This window comes from Pelodiscus sinensis, chromosome 5 (genome assembly GCF_049634645.1).
Source record: "Pelodiscus sinensis isolate JC-2024 chromosome 5, ASM4963464v1, whole genome shotgun sequence".
NCBI lineage: Eukaryota > Metazoa > Chordata > Testudines > Trionychidae > Pelodiscus > Pelodiscus sinensis.
This window is the reverse complement of record NC_134715.1, coordinates 116,735,245-116,753,766: the sequence shown is the minus strand read 5'-3', so window position 1 is coordinate 116,753,766 and position 18,522 is coordinate 116,735,245. Positions and strand designations below refer to the sequence as shown.

Sequence of the window (18,522 nt, the reverse complement as noted above, 5' to 3'; positions counted from 1 at the left end):
GTTTCCATGCAGCTTTTAGGGATTTGGCTCTAGTCACTGTGCCTTTTAATTTCTGTTTAACTAACCTCCTCATTTTTGTGTAATTCCCCTTTATATGTAATTTTGTGTAATGACCCCTAAATATTTTTCAGAGTTAGTTTTCCAGAATGGAGTCAACCATTCTGTAGATGTGTTACATTTTTTTTTGTTTCTATATATGTGATTCTGTGTTGTCAGTACTAAATACACTTTGACTAGACCTAGTTCATGAAGCAGTCCAGATCACACTCTATGATTGCCTTGTCCTAGCTAATACTTGCCACTCTGCCAATCTTTTTGTCAATGGCTGATGTTATTGGCAGTGATTCATATGTTTGCTTCTTGGTCTCTGAGAAGAATGTTGTGCCTAGAACCAGTCTTGTGGAATTTTACTACAAACACTTCTTTTCAATTATGAAAATATCCCCATTAACAATTATCTTTTGAGATCTATCACTTAACCATTTTTTATTGAATTTAACATGTGCTTTGGTGATATTTTATACTTCTAATTTTTAATCAGGGTGTTGTGTGGTTCGAAGTCAAATGACTTACATAGGCTACTAATTATATGCCATTACCTTTTATCAACCAAATTTGTAATATCAAAAAACCTGTGATCCACAAAACAGTGTTGAAAGGTATTATAGTGCAATCCTTTAATTCTTTCTTATTGAATCCCATATCTGCTTTTCCATTATTTTGCCCAGGAATGATGCCAAGTTAACCAGCACGAGATAATCCATATCATCTTGCTAAATAAGGCTTCCTATCATGTGAAATACAATTTTAATGTAATTATGCATATTTCTAAGGCATAGATTCTGGGATTTTACAAATCATTTGTCCAGTTTCAATATGTCCTGGAAAAGTACAGTTTAGGCATGGTTAACTCTTTTTAAGATGATGTGGATAATTTTCTGTTTCAGTATGTGTCCTAAAAAAATCCTTAAATTCATGAATTTCTTAGATGAAAACCATATATAATCCATAGATAAGATGCATCCCAATATTTGTGGTAGAAATTGCATGGTATCACAGTATTAGGTAATAATGGGGCTAATGTAATTTTAATTTCTCTTCCCTAGGCCATGTATGAGGTGTCTTCAGATGAAAAGCGTAAAGACTGTGGTCTGAAAGTTTTAGACACATTCTTCACTAATGGGGTAAATATATCATCTTGCAAAATATTTTGTCAAAATGCATAGTAAGAGCTGACCAAATTAGAGCTCAAAACTGCAACAATTTTGGATAGTGTTTTAGTTGTCAATGCATGAAGAAGTAAATTGCTTTCAAAATAAGAAACTCTCTAACAGAATTTTGCAAGTCATTCTGGAATATGGACTAACTCTTCCTTTCAAGATTATTGTGAAACTCTATTAACTCAAACACAAAGCTTGAGTGCCCTCTATCATTTTTTTTCATTATCGCTATGATTTTTGACTTTTTTTTAATGTCTGGTCACTTTTTAATATTACTGGTCCTGAGCAGAATTTTGTGAGATTAGAGGTCAATGGGTTTTAGTCTAAATATAAAAAAGTAGCTAAATTGCTGTTTTACCATATGAGTTATAGATCTGGCTTTTCAGCTCACTTGCGTAGCCTTGAGCAATTAGGTCTAAATTTTCAAAAGTATTTCATGTTTTGGCTGCCCATCTTAAGAAACACAAGAATTGATTCATCAGAAGATGCTAGGCACCCACAGCTCCTACTGAGTTGAATATCTGATCATTGTATTGGTAAATTAGATCTGCCTAGGTATGTCCCTGTTCTTCTACCTCTTTTGGTTATCAGAAGTTCTGCCGGGGATATAACTTCCATCCTCTTTTTCTCCCTTTCCCCTCCAACTGTTCTGGTTATCCTGAGGAAGATATGGATCTTGAAGACGTCCTAAAAATGCTCAAGCTCTGAGTTAGTCTCATCTTCTCTTGAAATTTATTTAACACCTAGCATGGTCTTTAAACCAATGAAAACTGGTCAGGCCTTTTAAGCCTACCTGTCCCTGAATGGTTTAAAATCTAGTTAGCTGAAGTGATGTGTTTTTTAAATCAGATAGAAAACTTCCTCAGATGAGAGCAGAATTGGTTGTGAATATGAAGGTGGAAGATAATTTGGGTGAAAATACCATGAAATGATAGATACAATAAATTCTAAGGAGAAGGAGAGAGAATAACAGAATAAGGAGAGTGGACTTTACGTACTTTAACTAGCTCAGGGCACTGGTAGGTAAGGTCCCATGGGAAGAAAAACTAAGTGATAAAATAGATCAGGGGAGCTGACAGTTTCCCAAAGAGAGAAATTAAAGGTACAACTGCAGACTATGTGAAGAAGGGATAGGAAGAATAGTTAGAAGCCAAAATGGCTGTATAAAGAGCTCTTCCATGACCTGAAATTGAAAAACCTATCCTACAAAACTAGAAACATGGGTGTATTATCAAGGAGTATAGGAAAAAATAACATACGCATGAAGGGACACATTTGGCAAAGCTAAGGTACAAAATTAATTGTACCTAGCAAGGAACATAACAGGGAAAAAGAAATCTTTCAATACTTTAGGAGTGAGGGAAAATGAAGGAAAGTGTAGGTCCTCAGAAAGGAGAGTTACTGGTGACATCAGGAAGGCTGAGGTATTTAATGGGTATTTTAATATTCAGCCAGGGAGGTTTTAGGAAAAAACTTTGTAATTATAAACTTATGTAATTATACTTTGTAGGTTAATAACCTGCTCGACTAGGTTACCAAGGGAGGTTGTGGAAATCCCCATCACTGATGGTTTTTAAGAACTAGTTACACAAAGATCCATTAGGGATGGTCTGTGTAAATTTGGTTTTGACTCAGTTTAGGGGTTAGACTAGCTGATCTCTTGAGGGTTACATATAGCTCTATTTTTGTGATACTTCATGTTTGTTAGATTACTAATTGTTTTTATTATTGTTTTTTGTTTGAATCATATAAAGTCTGCAGCCCACTTACCGGAAATACCTCAGCATACAGTGAATGAATGTAAAACAAGACTGGAGCAGAACCCTTGCAAAGATCTTTTTAATGACTGCACTAGGTATGTGATGAGTGACTAAAAATGTTGGCCAAAAGTACATTGAAAACTGTATTTCCATGGAGATGATAGGGAAAGTTTAAAGAGAAACTATCAGATGAAATTCTGCTGAGGCTACAACTAAGAATCTAGTGCTCTTTGTTTTCCTGTGTGCTGTGCACAGCCCTCATGTTGTTCTTAGAGTTGCTTCTGTTCTGTAACAAAAGTTGATATTATTGTGTCTTTGACTATAGTGGGAGTTGTGCAAATATGTCTAAAGATAGAATCTGGAACACTAATACAATGCGAGAGCTGAATACATATAGACCGAAACAATGTTTATCAAGCTAAAAATAGTTTTTTTTGGTTTCTGGAAGTTCTGTAGCTGTTACTGTTTGCATCTCCATTTTAAGGAGGATTCAGTCAAGATTCCACTTGTAAAACTGATGCGATTTGCACTTTACTATAGTTTCAACCAATTTGACTCTAAAGAACAGAATTGTCAAACTCAGTTTGTTAGGGAAGAATCAACATTGTTTTTGTAAAGGGAAATCATGCCTCACCAATCTACTAGAATTCTTTGAGGGAGTCGGCAAGTATGTGGACAAGGGGACTCCATTGGATATAGTGTACTTAAACTTCCAGAAAGCCTTTCACAAGGTCCCTCACCAAAAGCTTTTAAGCAAATGAAGTTGCCATGGGATAAGACAGAATGTCCTTTGATGGACTGATAACTGGTTAAAAGATAGGGGAAAAAACAGGTTGGAATAAAAGGTCATTTTTCAAAATGGAGAGAGGTAACCAGTGGTGTCCCACACTGGTCTGTATTGGGACCAATCTTATTCTACATATTCTGGAGAACATGATCTAGAGAAAGGGGTTTACAGTGAGGTGGCAAAATATGCAGATGTTACCAAACTGCTCAAGATAGTTAACTCCAAAGTAGACTGTGAAGAGCTTCAAAAGGATCTCACAAAAGTTGGTGGCTGGACAACAAAATGGCAGATGAATTTTAATGTTGATAATTGCAAAGTAATGCACAGTGGACAACAGAATACTAATTATTTGTATAAAACGGTGCAGACTAAATTAGAGAGATCTTGGAGTCCATTGTGGATAGTTCTCTGAAAACATCAATTCAATGTGCAGCAGCTGTCAAAAAAACAAGCTGAATGTTAGAAATCATTAAAAAGGAGATAGAGTAAGACAGAATATCTTATTGCTTCTTTATTAATCAGTGGTATGCCCACATCTTGAATACTGTGTGCAGATGTGGTTGCCTTATCTCAAAAAAGATATCTTGGCATCTTTTCTTAAAAAGTTCAAAAAAGGGCACCAAAAGTGATTAAGGATTTGGAATGGCTTCCATATGAGGAGATGTAGCAAACAGAGGTGGCTGCTCCCTGACCCTTGGGGGGGAAGAGCCCCCTCTCTGAGCCCGGATAGGCCAAACTGGGTCCTGTCCTTTTAACTTCACGGAGGCCAACAGGCGGAGCAGGTGGATAAAAGCCCAGCCCAGGAGCACAGTAAGTCCCCAGCTGCCAGAGGAAGCAGAGGCTTGCCCTGCTCACTGAGCCAAGCCAGGAGGGCCTTGAGGACCTTTCAGAGGGTGAGGACTGGCCCAGACCACCAGGCCCTTGCTCCGAAGAGGAGACCTTCTACACCCTCCCCCAGCGTGCAGGCTACCATAACCCCGAGAACTATGGAGCCAGGTAGATTCTGCGGGGGAGTTAGGCAGTGGCCCAGGGAAAGCCTGACAACTGTCAGGCTGATCCGATAACAATTTAGAGTGCGTCAGCAGGTTGTGGGCCAGATCCCCACTGACCCCATAGGCTGCCAAACCTGCCACTGCTAAGGCCCTGGACCGGGAGGTGGTGGATTAGGGAGGACTGTGCCCCCGTCACCACACATACCGAGTGGCAGTCTCCCCCTCCCTTCTCCGTTTGCTGTCTTGCCCTGAACCCTGGCCAAAATCCCCCTGGCCAGATACCTCCTGGCCAAAATCTTCCCAGCCAGACACCCACTACCCTTACCCTCCTAGCCAAAATCCCTCCTGACCCCAACCCTCTGGCCAGACATCCCCTGCGCTCCTGACCCCAACCCTCTGGCCAGACATCCCCCTCTGTCCCCTGGCTGGAATCCCCCACCCCACCAACTTCCCAGGCACCCCCTGGCCAGGCAGTCAGCCTCCTGCCACCTTGCTAAGCAACCTGCCCCCTGGCCAGACCTCTCACCTGTACCCCCTCCAACACCTTACTTCCTCCCACCAGATTCTGCACTCCCAACCCTATCACATTCACTGGCAGCCCTGTCCCACATTCTTAACCCCTAAATTTTGGCCCCCCCCTCAGAGCCTAAGGGGGCCCTAAAAAATCCACTAACCCTGGAACCGCAGAAGAGTAAATCTGGCCTAAGGCCTTGAACCTCAGTCCTCCCTGCCCCACTCTCCACTAATGCCCCTGGTGCTCCAGATGTAGAGATGTTTCAGTTGGGGGGTCACATCAGTGAGGTTTGGGGGTTATTGAAGGGTTTTTTTTGCCTCTTAGGTGGTTGATTTTTGTGTGCATCAGTGGCCTCCAACCCCAAAAAAGTTCCCAACTCCTGCCATAAATCAAGACAATGTTGAAACCTTTTGTGCTGGACATAATATATATATTTTAAATGAAGCTTGGCCAACAAGCCCCCAATTGAGGCTAAGCCCTCATCTGACTGCAGCATCATAACACTCCTGCACCCCCACACATGCCAACCCTGAGTCCATCATACACCTGAACCTCTGATCTGAGCCCCTCATATCCCCACATCCCCAGACTCCTGCACCCCCACATCCCCAGTCATAACACTCCTGCAACTCCACACACCCCAACCTTGTGCGCTGAGTCCATAGTTCACCCCATTCTCCTGCCCTGAGCCCCTCATGCACCCGAACCCAGACTCCTGCACCCCTACATTACCAGCCCTCTACCATAAGATTGACAGAAGACAGCCTGAATGCATGCATGAAGTTGGATTTGACCAGTTATGACATAAACTTCAAAGAAATGTGCAAACAGATGCAGCAACAGAAGTCCCATTAATTAGTCTGTGAGTACAGTGTTTCAACTTATGCTATTATTAATCATTATCTGAATTATTAATAATATTGCATTGTATATTTGCAGTTATGTAAATGGGCATTCTTATATGGCTCTTTTGTTGATCACTTGTTCCGAATTTTAATGTAGTTTGGCTCTTTGGTTTGAAAAGGTTGCTGACCTCCGGTCTAGTGAGTCTTCAGAGATCTAACATTGCGATGACATTTTTTGTCAGTTGTAATGTAATCTGATGAACTGTGTCCCAGTTGTTTGAGATGTTTTCATAGAAGAGAAACTGTAGCTATCAATGATACTAAATATCAACTATTATTTTACCATTAGTATCTGCTGGGGTGGGTCTGAAAACTCATTCCACTGACTACACAGCTACCAGAAGTAGGTGGGAAGCTGGTAATTGTACTGTTGAGTGATGCTTCTAAAAACAATTGTGGGCAGAGGTTAGATGCTATCTCTGGGAAAGGTATAAGTGATGGAGAATTTCTGGGAAAGGAATTTGTGTGGGTAAAATGTAGAAGCACAGTTGGAGTGCTTCAGGGTCTTTTGATTTAGCTAAAGTGCAATCTCATCCCTCTTTCAGTAATACCAGACTGTTGATGTACAGACATCTTTTAAAATGTCTGCATCTATGCTCCTGATAGGACAGTGATATCAGCTCTTAAAGTAAGGCACATCCCTCTGATCAGGCTAGCCTTGGAAAGCTGCTGAAAAGTGCTTCTGTTTTTGTCTCCACTCCTGACATGCTCACCTCTTGTCCCAGAATTGGATTTTGTTACGGTCGACAGGGGAAGGAAATGCAGGCCTCTATGCAATCCCCAAACAGGCCATGTTTGTGGGGGGATGTTTCACTTCCTATGTCAACTTAAAATTAGCTCTGACTAGTCAGTTGATTTGATCTCTAATTCCTCAAGAATTATTTTAAAGGTTCCAGCATTCACTGGTGACACAACAGACCTAGTTCTCAATTGAATTGTACTATTTGCTGTCTCTCTGAGGCAGGCACCGTAAAACTATGGCAAACTCATTGTGTAAGTGCTGTAGTATGTTCACTCTACCTTCCCTACAGGTTAATTCATTTGACATCCATTCAGATATATCAAGTGGCAACTTCTCATCCCTTATAGCTCAACATAAACTTGGATTGCTTTTGCAGGGTTGTTCATGATTATTTAAGTGGAGAACCATTTGAGGCTTACCAACGAAGCATCTATTTCTCCCGTTTTTTACAGTGGAAATGGTTGGAAAGGTAAGGCATGTTTTATTTAACACTCACTGCAGTACTTCATAAAAGCCAGCCAACTTGGGGTTCAATTGTACAAATATAGTAAATGACATTCCCTGCCCCAAAGACAGGGAAAAGAAAAGATGTAATGGGCAAAGGAAATAACAAACAACAGAGTTGTAGTAGACATGGTATTAATAATTAAATCCACCTAAAAGATCTCAGAGCATTTTACATTTAATTACGCTAAATGTTTACAAATCTTTGTGTGTTTGTAATTCCTAGACCCCAGTGGGGTTCTGAGCTTGATTGGGGCCTTGGGTGCTGTTTATAATACAATTCTATTAATCATTACAGCCCTCTAGATGGTAAGGTAATTAACTGGTTTTACAGGTTGGAAAATTGAGGCATAAGTTAAGTGATTTGCCTAATCATAAAGACCAAGATTTTAAAAATAGAGGGCTGTGTTCAGGGTCCTAAATCCAAATTTTAAGCCATTAAAGAAGTGACCTGATTTTTCAGAAGAGCTGTCGCCTAGAAGCTGCATGATGTCAGTAGCAGTTGCTGGATTTTCAGGACTTTTGACAATCAGTCCTGCTCCTTTGGGCTCCTAGGTGCCTAACCATGACTTTCGCTGCAGGCTTCTACTACTAGAAGACTCTTGGTTTAAGCAAGTTAGAGGTAGACACAGGAGGAAAACTAGGAAACTTATTTATAGATCATTAGACCAAATACCTCTGAAAAACAGAACAAACAAGGTGGTAAAAGCTTAATTGGGAACAGAGTTGAGTCAGTGATGAACACTAGAAAATCCCTGTTGAAAACATTGTTTCCTCACAAACATGCATGAGAACAACAACTAACATGTGTAGTGGTAGCATAGACCCTACATTTTTGTTCATTCTGCTTGTTGTAAATGCGTGCTGCCCATAACGGGGAGCCAGTGCCTATAAGCAAAAACACCCTTTCCTTTTGGTATTCAGTTTGTATTCTAATCCTTTTAGTCATTCAGCAGGAGGAAAGACATTGAATTGTCTGGTGGTCATGGAAGATATATAGGATGAGGGAAGAAACAGAAACAAACGGCTCTGAAAAAAAGAAAACAATGTAAATGAGATTAGTAATTATTCCATTCTGTCAATTAGGCAGCCAGTAACCAAGAAGACATTTAGACACTACCGAGTACTAGGCAAAGGAGGATTTGGAGAGGTGAGATATCTATTTGTTTGTGAATCCTTGAAGGGCATTTGTGGGAAAGGTAATTTATGCTCTTCATTCTGTGAATAAATAACAGATTTGACTGGATCAATTGTAAATCACCAATTTGCCAAACTGAAAAAACAGCATTTTATACTCTTAAACACTTGCATCTAACAAGACAGTTGGTTTATACAACAGTTTTCCATTGTTTTCTGTTTAAAAAAAAAACGAAAACCCCAAACCAAACAACCCAGCGTATGCATCCATGAAACAGTTGAATTGGTTCTCTTGTTTTATTTGTTCCCAAAGCACCCAAGGGAGTTAAAAAAGAGAAAACTGTATTTATTCCAGTGTAAAACCTGATACATTTGGCACATCTTTCTTCTTTCTATTAGGTGTGTGCTTGCCAAGTGAGGGCAACAGGAAAAATGTATGCTTGTAAAAAGCTAGAAAAAAAAAGAATAAAGAAGAGAAAAGGCGAATCAATGGCATTAAATGAAAAAAGAATTTTAGAAAAAGTGAACAGTAGATTTGTAGTAAGTATTTATTTCTGCCCTTGTGAAATATACGCGTTTGTGTCTCGTAGGCATTTCTTTATTCCTGTCTCTTCCAGTGGCAGTTGGACAACAGTACTCTTTTATATTTGAAGGGGCCGGCACAGTGCTTAGCCAACCCACCTCAGACCTCAGTGCTCCCTGCAGTGTGGTGCCCTGCTCCGGCCCTCAGCGCTTAGAGCCACCTGGAGCTCACTACATGGTGCTCCAGAAGTGATTTAAAGTAAGGATGTTAAGGACTAGTTGACTCTCCAATAAGCAAATGCTTATCAGATAGTCTGTTGACTAGTCGATTCTCTCCCCTTGCTGCCTCTATCAGAAAAAGGCAGCGAAGAGGAGGTACTTCAAAGTGGCAGTGCTGCACAGTTGATCCCTGGGTCAGCTGTGCAGCACCATGCAGAGCCCGAGGTCAGCTGCGGATTCCCCAGCTGATCCCAAGTTCTGGGGAAATGCTGTGCGGAGAGCTACAGAGTCCAAGCGCAGATTTAATGAGAACCAGGATGTCAATGAAAACATAGTGTGGTACAATATACCAGACTAGTGAGAATTATAATTCACTGCTGGTCTATAATATCACTTAATTTTCTGATGAGTTTTTAAATGTATGTTTTTCTGTCTGTAGATATTTCAACCTCTTTCATTGCTATAATGCCATACACATGCTAGGAGAATCCTTAAAAGTATTTGCTCTATTGCAATTTGGATGTCAAAGTTCTTATTGCCTGTTCATTAAAGTTGAAGGGATTAGAGAGGAAGATTTGAAAAGCTATGTAAAGTATGATATAAAGAGTATGAGTGCTAATGGTTTTAAAGTGAGCAACATTTCCATATTTCAGCTCTTTCACCATGATATTTCCCAATAAATTATGACCAACTTAGAGACCAGATCACTAACTAACTGATGTAATGGCCTAAAACACTCAAGGAATATATGTCAAACAGTTTATCGTTTATTTTTATCATTGACTTGCTATTATTTAAATATTAGCTTTAGGTAAATGTCTAGTTAAAATCCATTAATAGATGTATTTTCTTTGTTACAGAGAATTATAAAGCATGAGATTCTAAGTTTTTGCTTTCATAGATTCTGCGAAGGAGAAGATGGAATTTATTCTAAACAAACATAACATTTTGGTATCCAAAGAAGGGAAATCATGCTGGCCAGAGAAAACTCATTAGCATCTTAAGCCATACATAAATAGCATCTTTTATAAAGGATAATGTTTATCTTCATGTAAAGACAAGGCTCACAATACACAATTTCCCCACAATTATAAGTTATAAAGCTGCACTGGATATTAAAACTGAAACTTTGTTTGCTCTTGCTACATCTAATTGTACAGTAACACTCTTCCATGTATAAAAGTTTTAAAATGCTGAAGGGAGTTTAATTCAACATTTCTTCAAAAGAATAAAAGTAATCTTACTCTAACGCTCCCTGTGTGATGTGGTTGTTAAAAGAGCAGGGATAGGTCAAGTTGAAGTAGGGAGGCAATATTACTATGTTATGTGACATGACTGATTACTGACAGGTTGGATTGATTTAAATAGATTAGATTTTAAATCACCAATTTGAATCATGATTTTAATTAGAAAGCAAGAAACCTTGATTTTAATTCATTGATTTAAATCTGGTTTTATATTTGTACTATTTTGAACTTTACTTTAGGAAAACAACTTCCTCTTTATCCTGGCTATTCTGGATGATGATGCAGACGAGTTTAATTAAGTGGCAACTGTATTACTTAGATGGCAGTTGTATACATTTATCTGGAATTACCCAGCAATAAATCATACAGTTCAGGTCTTGATTCTTTCATCTATCTGGGATTTCCCTTTCCTCACTGAGTCCCAGGCTGTTGCTGGGATCCTGCTGCCTGCCTCTCATATTGACATTAAGGGAGGCTGGAAAAACAGGGGGTTGTTTCCCCACTGTATTAGACGTTAGGAGCCTCAATCCTCATTTCTAGGCTGCCTTTTGGGAAATCTTCCCTTAAATCCCTTTCCAACTCTGGTTTATTAGCTAATTGGTTTATCATCCCCATAGGATGAGTATCTACCCTGGACACCTGCCACCTTCTAAGCTGTGACATCTTAACCTAACCTTTTTACCTGTCCCATTGGGTCCCTAATTACCCATGGGGAAATTGTGTTGGGAAACCACAGTCCACCTGGGCCAATCTGGCAGTGTGAGGGAAAAATTCCTTCCTAGCCCCCTAATAAAAAACGGGACTACAGGTTGAACGTCTCTGGTCTAGCACCTTTGGGGCCTGACCAGTCCCAGATGAGGGATTTTGTCAGATCAGGGAAGGTCTTTTCTGGCTCCTCCCTTCTACTGGCTCCCTCCATCCATAGCCTTGCTGCCAGCCTCCCAGCTGGCTTTCCCCTGCCACCGGACCCTCAGCTCAGGGCTCCCAGTCTCATTGTGCTTGCAGTGATGGGGTTGTCACAGCCCTTAGTGGATCAGTGCCCCCTGCTGGCGTCCGGGTGTACCATCAGGTGGCAGCCCCACTTAAGCTTCAGCTCTGTTGCCTCCCAACCTCACTAGACAGCTCTCCACTGGGTGGCAGCAGGACTGCTGGGCTCTTTGCTGTGCCACTTGGCAGCCCCACTTTAGGTTCCTGGCCCCACTGCCAGGCAGCCCCGCGGTCGGACTCCCGATCTTACTGGGCAGTTTTGCTGCCAGGCGGCACCCCTGCTGTTGGGCTTTAGCCCACCAGGCATCCTCGCTGCCTACTGGCCCTCCCAAACTACCCCTGTAGTGTTGGTACCGGGTGGCAGCCCTGTTGCTGGGCTCCTGGTTTCACTGGCACAGGGCAGCCTCGCTACTGAGTTCCAGCCCTGCTGCAGGGCTACCAGCCCTCCACGGGACTCTCTGGTCCTGGAACATTTCTGGTCCCTCCTAGGGATATTAAATTTTTATTAATCAGCTAATCGAGTAGCTCAATTAGTTGATCAACTACTCGATTAGTTGATAACTAGGGGGAAGCGCAATGGGGAACCCAATGCGAGTGGGGATTGCATCATCCTCCAATCCCCATTGTGCTTCTGACTCCCCTGTTCCCCTTCCCCTCTGCACTGTGGAGATGATGCTGTGGGGAACTGGCTTTTAAGCTCGTTCCCCCAAGCACCAGCTCCTGCTCCTTTTCCCCTCCCTTGCTGCCTCTGATACAGAGGCAGCAAGGGTGGAGTGGGGGCAATTCAAGTAGTTGACTCAGCTACCCAATAAATGTAAGCTTATTGGGTAGTCAATTGACTACTTTTTACATCCCTAGTCCTTCCGACCAGGGATGTTGTCAGACCAGAGAGTCCTGGCTAAGAGGTTCAGCCTGTAGCACAGTGTGCCCAGTGTCTGTCCCCAGGCTGCACATGATGTTTCAAAGTGGCAGCACTGCGTGGAGCCCGAGAGCAGCTGGGGACTCCCCCACTGACCCCATGTGGTGCTACTGCTTTGAAAAGCCACATGAGCCTGATGTTCCTGGGCTTCACGGGTTCCACGTGGTACTGCCGCTTTGAAATGCAATGAGGAGCCTGACACCGGGCTCCTCGCAGCACTGCCACGTGTAGCCCAAGATCAGCGGCGGAGTCCACAGCGGCACTTTTGCCTTTGAAGTGTAGCAACAGCCCTAGGTGCCCTATGGACTCAAATAGTCAATGCAAAATGCATTGACAATTTGATAAGTCAGTTATTCACAATTTAACATTCCTAATCCAGGCTGTGAACTCATTCTCATGCTGGTGTTTTTATTTCCATCTGGCTAGGCTAGATGGTAGATTCCCATCTCTTAACTATGTGTAAGGGTCATTTGAATTGGAGCTCTCCCACATTCTCAGTTGAACTAAAAGTTATAAGGGAGGTGGTCCTCCTTCCCCAAGGCTTTTTGGAAAAAATGGCTTAGGTGCTTGCCTTCCAGAGAGGGTTCACTGCTGAGAATCACAGAGATAGACCTCTTCCTATTGCCCTGAATTAGCAGGCTGATTTGTGTATCATAGTCTAAGGCAGAGCCAGGCCTTGTGTGACTGGCTGGTATGGAGGTCCCAGAAATGACACATCTGTTACTTCCACCCCAAGTCCTGCTCCCCTCTGGGGATATCTCTGGTATAAGGCACTTCTTTTCCTATTCATTGTACTGAGAGCTTGAATGCCTAACTCAGGCTTTGTGGATCCCATTGTTTATTCTTGTGATTTTTTTTTCTAGGACCTAAGTCTTAATGAATCTAGCTTTAGATTTATATACACGTATTTAAGAAATTATATAGCTTAACATACATTTATGCAAAGTGTTAAATGGTATATTTGCATTTTATTATGTTAGAATAATGAATGATACTTATTTTTAGCAGAAGGCTTTTAAAATTCATTCATGTCAAGATAGAAATTGGAATTCAATTGGAATTGCACAGAGCCTGCATTTTAAAGTGTGGTTAGCATTTGTTTTTTATGTCTAGGTGAACAGTTAGTATGCAGCAAGCTGGGATGTAAATCTACAATGCTCCAATGTGCCATGTACTAACTGTTGTCATGCACCTGCTGTTTTTGCTAAAAGTTCTCTAGATAGATAAAACTACCTTAAATATGTTGGATACATCAGGGAAAAAGTTTGTCAAAACATGTTGTTAATCTTAAATTCAATTTACAACAAAATTGGCAAACTTACTGATCTTCTGAGCCACATAAGACGACATATGACAGTCCTCAGAAGTTTGAGAGCTGGAGTGCACCTGCCAGGACTCAGGATATCTGCCTCTCAGAGGCCCTTATGGGGCTCAGAGCTTTACCCCACTAGTGCTGAAGCCTGAGCCCTGGCAGGTGTAACTCCAACATTCCCTCCCCACTGGGCAAAAGCTCCTACCTTGCTGAAAGACACGGATTTCAAGCTTCCCATCCCCAAGACTGGTAGGTGAAGAATATGGAGTGGGGAATGGTGGAGTTCCATGAGCAGCACCTTTTTTTAAAAAAGTAATTAATTTCTTTTTAAACAAATCCAGTTTTCAAATTAAAAAATATTTTATCTGCTCTGATTATCAGAATACTGTGTCCAGTCTGGTTTCAACTCTTTTTTTTTTTTTAAAAGAATGTTGGCAAAGTGGAGAAAATTCAAAAAGGACCCTTATTGTGAGAGATTAAAGATGCTCAATCAGTTTAGTTTATCCAAGAAAAGGTTTGAAAGGGATCTTGATCACATTTAAAATGTGTGTATATATACATGGGGGAAAACTGCTTTTTAACTTAGTAGACCAGGTATATATAATATAATGACTGGAAACTGAAGCTAGACAACTTCAGACTAGAAACAAAATGCAACTTAAGTGAGCATAATTTACTATTAGAACAACTTTCCAAAGGGTGTGATAGATCCTCTGTCTTTTGACAGGACTAAATATACCTTTCTAAAAGAGAAGCTCTTGCTCTAACACATTTTACTGGGCTTGAAACGGGAATCACACAGAAAAATTCTATAGCATTTTTTATGCCAGAGAGCAGACTAAATAATCATAATGGTCCCTTTGGCTTTAATCTTTTAATCATATTGACTCTCTTCCTGTTCTATGGCCAATGCTAATCCCATCTGTTCATGGTAATGAGCACATAGCTAGCTATAAAAGCTAACATGTTCAAGTCCTTTGAAATGAAGGCCCGTTAACTTTAAAGACTAACTCATGCATGAGAGAATTTATCAATATAGAATCTACTTAAACATTGATAAGGGGGCCACCATTCTGTCTCTGAGAAAATGTGTACTATAGAATCTCCTTCTCCTGGGAAGAGTGAAATTAGAAGGCAGTTCAGACTATATCACTTAGGAGTTGCATTTGTCTTGTGGAAATAGAGCAGCTTAATTTAACATGACTGACTCTGCATTTGACTTTGTCCCTATTTAATACACTGCTTGTAATCATGTGGACTTATCACGTGTCAACTCTACTTAATCGCATTCCAGCCCTGTGTGTATGTGGCTGCAACTTGGTTCTCTCTTAGTTTTTCAGTTGCATAGATTTATCAGCCTGTCCATCTGTACCTCTGTTAGCCATTCGCCTTTGTGTAGGACAACATCTCAGAGTTTATTTGCTGCATGTGAGAGAAAATATTCCATCTTGCTGCCACCTTGAGGAAATAAGGAATTGCTGGGCTTCCCAAGCATGCACTGATATCAACTAGGGATATGAATGGTTAATTGGTAAGCGTCACTCTTACCAGGTTATACTTAGGTTACAGTGAGCAGGGGGCTGCTCCAACCTGATGGGGCCCACCACGGGTGAGGAATACTACAGTCTGGCCAGAGAACTCCCTGCCCATGTCAGGGGGCCAGATACAGCCCACACACTCCCATTTAAGTGGTTAACCAGTTGAACTCTGTTTAACCAGATAACTGACTAAATGGGATTTTAAATCCCTAAATCAACACATCCTACAGCACATGGGCAGGATTAGGAATATGAATGAGAGACAGTTTTTGTAGGGAAAGTGCCACTGTACAGATACATTGACTAGAAACCTGTTCAAAACTGCCTTTTGCATGTTTTAATTATTTCCACAGACTTTTTCCTCACACAGAATATATCTAGACTAGAGATTTTACTCTAATAATGCAAGTTAATCAACTGCCAGTTAATTGCTTAAAACTTTTATAAATACCAATGAAGACCACGTGCAGGGCTCACCAAGTGGTGGTGAGTCCTGGTTGCCAGCCGCGCAGAAGCGCACGCGCAGATTGCACTGCCCGGGCGGGCTAAAATCTACTCACCACGGGAGAGTAGATTGCTTGATTTGTTGAACTCTGACCATGTACGTTCTAGGGTAAGCCACAATGTTCTGTTTACTGAAACAAATGTTTGTGGAGCATAATTGCCAGTTAATTAACTTGAGTATTGGCCTGAGCAGGAATTGTAGTCTTGAAATAGCCACAGGCTATCTCTCCAGTCTTATTTCTTCTCGCACAATCTTGCCACAGGTACTAGGCTTCCTTCTTCAGTTGTGTGGTCTGGAACAGCATTCCTGTATTTCTTTATCTCATCAACTTTCTTTTTTTTAATCTCTTGAAAAATCTCTGAAAGCACATAATCCTTTTTTATCTGTGGCTCTGTCCACACTGCAGTTAGATACCTGCATTTGGCCTGGGCTAGTTGACTCCGGCTTCCAGAGCTTGGGCTAAAGGGCTGTTTCATTATAGCAGACTTCTGGGTTCATGATGGCGCTCAGGCTCTGGGACTCTTTCAGCTTGCAGGGTCTCAGAGCAAGATTGGGCAATAATTTTTTATTAGGAGGCCACTCTAAAATGTTGGTAAGTGGTCAAGGGCTGCACTTTTAAATGGAGAGGGTCTGGGACAGAGGCCAGGTGTAGAAGGGAGCTAAGGGTAGAGGATTGAGGTGCAGAAGAGGGAGGGGAGTCAGAGGGAGTTTGAGAAAAGAAAGGGGTTGTGATCTGAGGCAGGGGATTGGAGTGCAGGGTCCAGGTGGTGATATGGGTGCAGAAGAGGAATCTGGTGTGGGGGAGGAGTGTGGGAAGAGTTGCAGGGTCTGGGAGGGAGTTGTGACCTGGGAGAGAGGGGGTGCAGAGGGTTTGAATGGTGAGCTGGGGCAGAAAGGGGTGATAACTTGGGGTAAGGAGTTGGGATATGAAATGAGATGTGGTGTCAGATGTAGGATTTGGCTGGCAGGCATTTACTTAGGTGGTTGCTGGCCAGCAGCTCAGCAGAACCCTCAGGCAGGCGTCCTGCCTGCCACAGCTCCAGGCTCAAGTCCTGCTGGCTGTTTCATGTGGCTCTCTCTGTGCTGTGTGTGTGTGGGGGGGGGGGGAGGGGGGGGAAGGTTTCACATGCTGCTTCTGCCCCCAGCACAGTCTCTCAGCCAACGGGAGCTGAGAGATTGTGTTGGAGGTGAAGGCAGTGTGTGAAGCCTCTACTTTCCCACGTGAATTTGCTGAGAGCCAGTCGCTTCATGGTGTGAGGCTACTCCATGCCTGAGGGTCCTGGAGGGGTGGGCTGCAGGTTGGATTTAAAGGCTTGGTGGGCTGCATTTGACCGATGGGACACATCTTGCCTACTCCTTTCCTAGAGCCTGGGCTCCAGCCTCACAAAGTAAGCCCCATGACTCTGAGTCAGATGGCACAGGCTGTTAATTGCAGTATAGACATACTTCAGGTGTTTGGGATTCACATCATGACTGAGTGTTTCACTTGTTGGACAATTAGTGTTCGGTGTTTCTGTTGGCTCTGAATTTAATCAAGCATTTTGAGATGTATTTTGTATGCAGAATGCTATGCAGATTCCTGTGGCTGTTCTGATGTAGCTTTTTTCTACTTGGTATTTTTATTTAGTTTGTCTCCTTTGCCCTCTATGGCTTTTTCAACTCTCTGCTTGCCCTGCTGATGCCTTGTTCTGGATACTGTGCCTATAGCCAACCAATGAGAGGAGATATGCTTGGTTTAATGCAGTTCTTCATTTCACTATTAGAGGGTGCCACTATTAAAAGAAAAAAAAAAAGACTAGTCAAGTGGCTAGAGTAAGGGACTTGAACTTGGGCATTCTTAGTAATATACCTTGTTCTGTCATTGACCCTCTCTGACCTTGAGTAATTTACAGTGTCTCTTCTTCTCTGTCTCACTTTTTTACAGTGATTATTCATTTCTAAGTGTTCATTGAAAGGTACTCTGTGCAAGTTATTATCTTCACATAATTGGAATTGACAATTGAATGGCACTGGTAATAAGTGATCCAGTGTCGGGATGGTGTTGCATGGAGTATAAGCCATTCTACTCTACAAGTTTTAATCACACTGTAGTTTTGGTCCTAATGGTCAGTTTCAAATCTTTTGCCACAAAATTAACAATGGTGATGATTTGTTGGCTTTTCCCATACTCCCTGGAAAAGTAAAAAATGTCTGCTTATCTGCAACATAATATTAGCAGTATTAACTATTGCCTACTTAGTTCTTTTCTAATCAGCTATCTACTGATTGAATTAGAAAAAAGGGATGACATTCAGGGTTATGCATAAATCAGCAAGTATTTTTTGTCTTTAGGTTAGTTTATCCTACACCTATGAGACTAAAGATGCCCTATGTTTAGTATTAACCATTATGAATGGAGGGGATTTGAAGTTTCACATTTACAACATGGGAAATTCTGGCTTTGATGAAGAAAGGGCTGTTTTCTATGCTGCAGAGCTTTGCTGCGGCTTGGAGGACTTACACAGAGAGAGAATTGTTTACAGGTAAGTTTTAACTATAATCGTGTATTCCTTGAAACTTGTCAACTCTGCATGCTTTTATAAGATTAAATTGACTTTTTTTGTTTCAAAGTAGTTAGGTTATTTTGTATACCTATTTATATGTGTTAATGACCGTGTAGCTTTTTTTTCCTGACTTCTCTGAATTGGAAATGTTGCCTCTCATACCCTCTTC

At 41.5% G+C, this 18,522-nt stretch overlaps 1 protein-coding gene across 4 annotated transcripts in view; it reads left to right on the top strand.

Annotated features, from left to right (window-relative positions):
• The window catches only part of GRK4 (G protein-coupled receptor kinase 4), a 100,112-nt gene that overhangs the window by 39,688 nt on the left and 41,902 nt on the right, over window positions 1-18,522 (top strand). For 2 of the 4 annotated variants that reach the window (XM_006128265.4, XM_025187342.2), the window contains exons 4-9: window positions 1,107-1,184; window positions 2,975-3,075; window positions 7,297-7,389; window positions 8,511-8,574; window positions 8,961-9,101; window positions 18,142-18,332. In XM_006128265.4, the coding sequence (XP_006128327.1) occupies window positions 1,107-1,184; window positions 2,975-3,075; window positions 7,297-7,389; window positions 8,511-8,574; window positions 8,961-9,101; window positions 18,142-18,332 (668 nt within the window). The other 2 variants (XM_075930838.1, XM_075930839.1) reach the window with 2 other exon arrangements.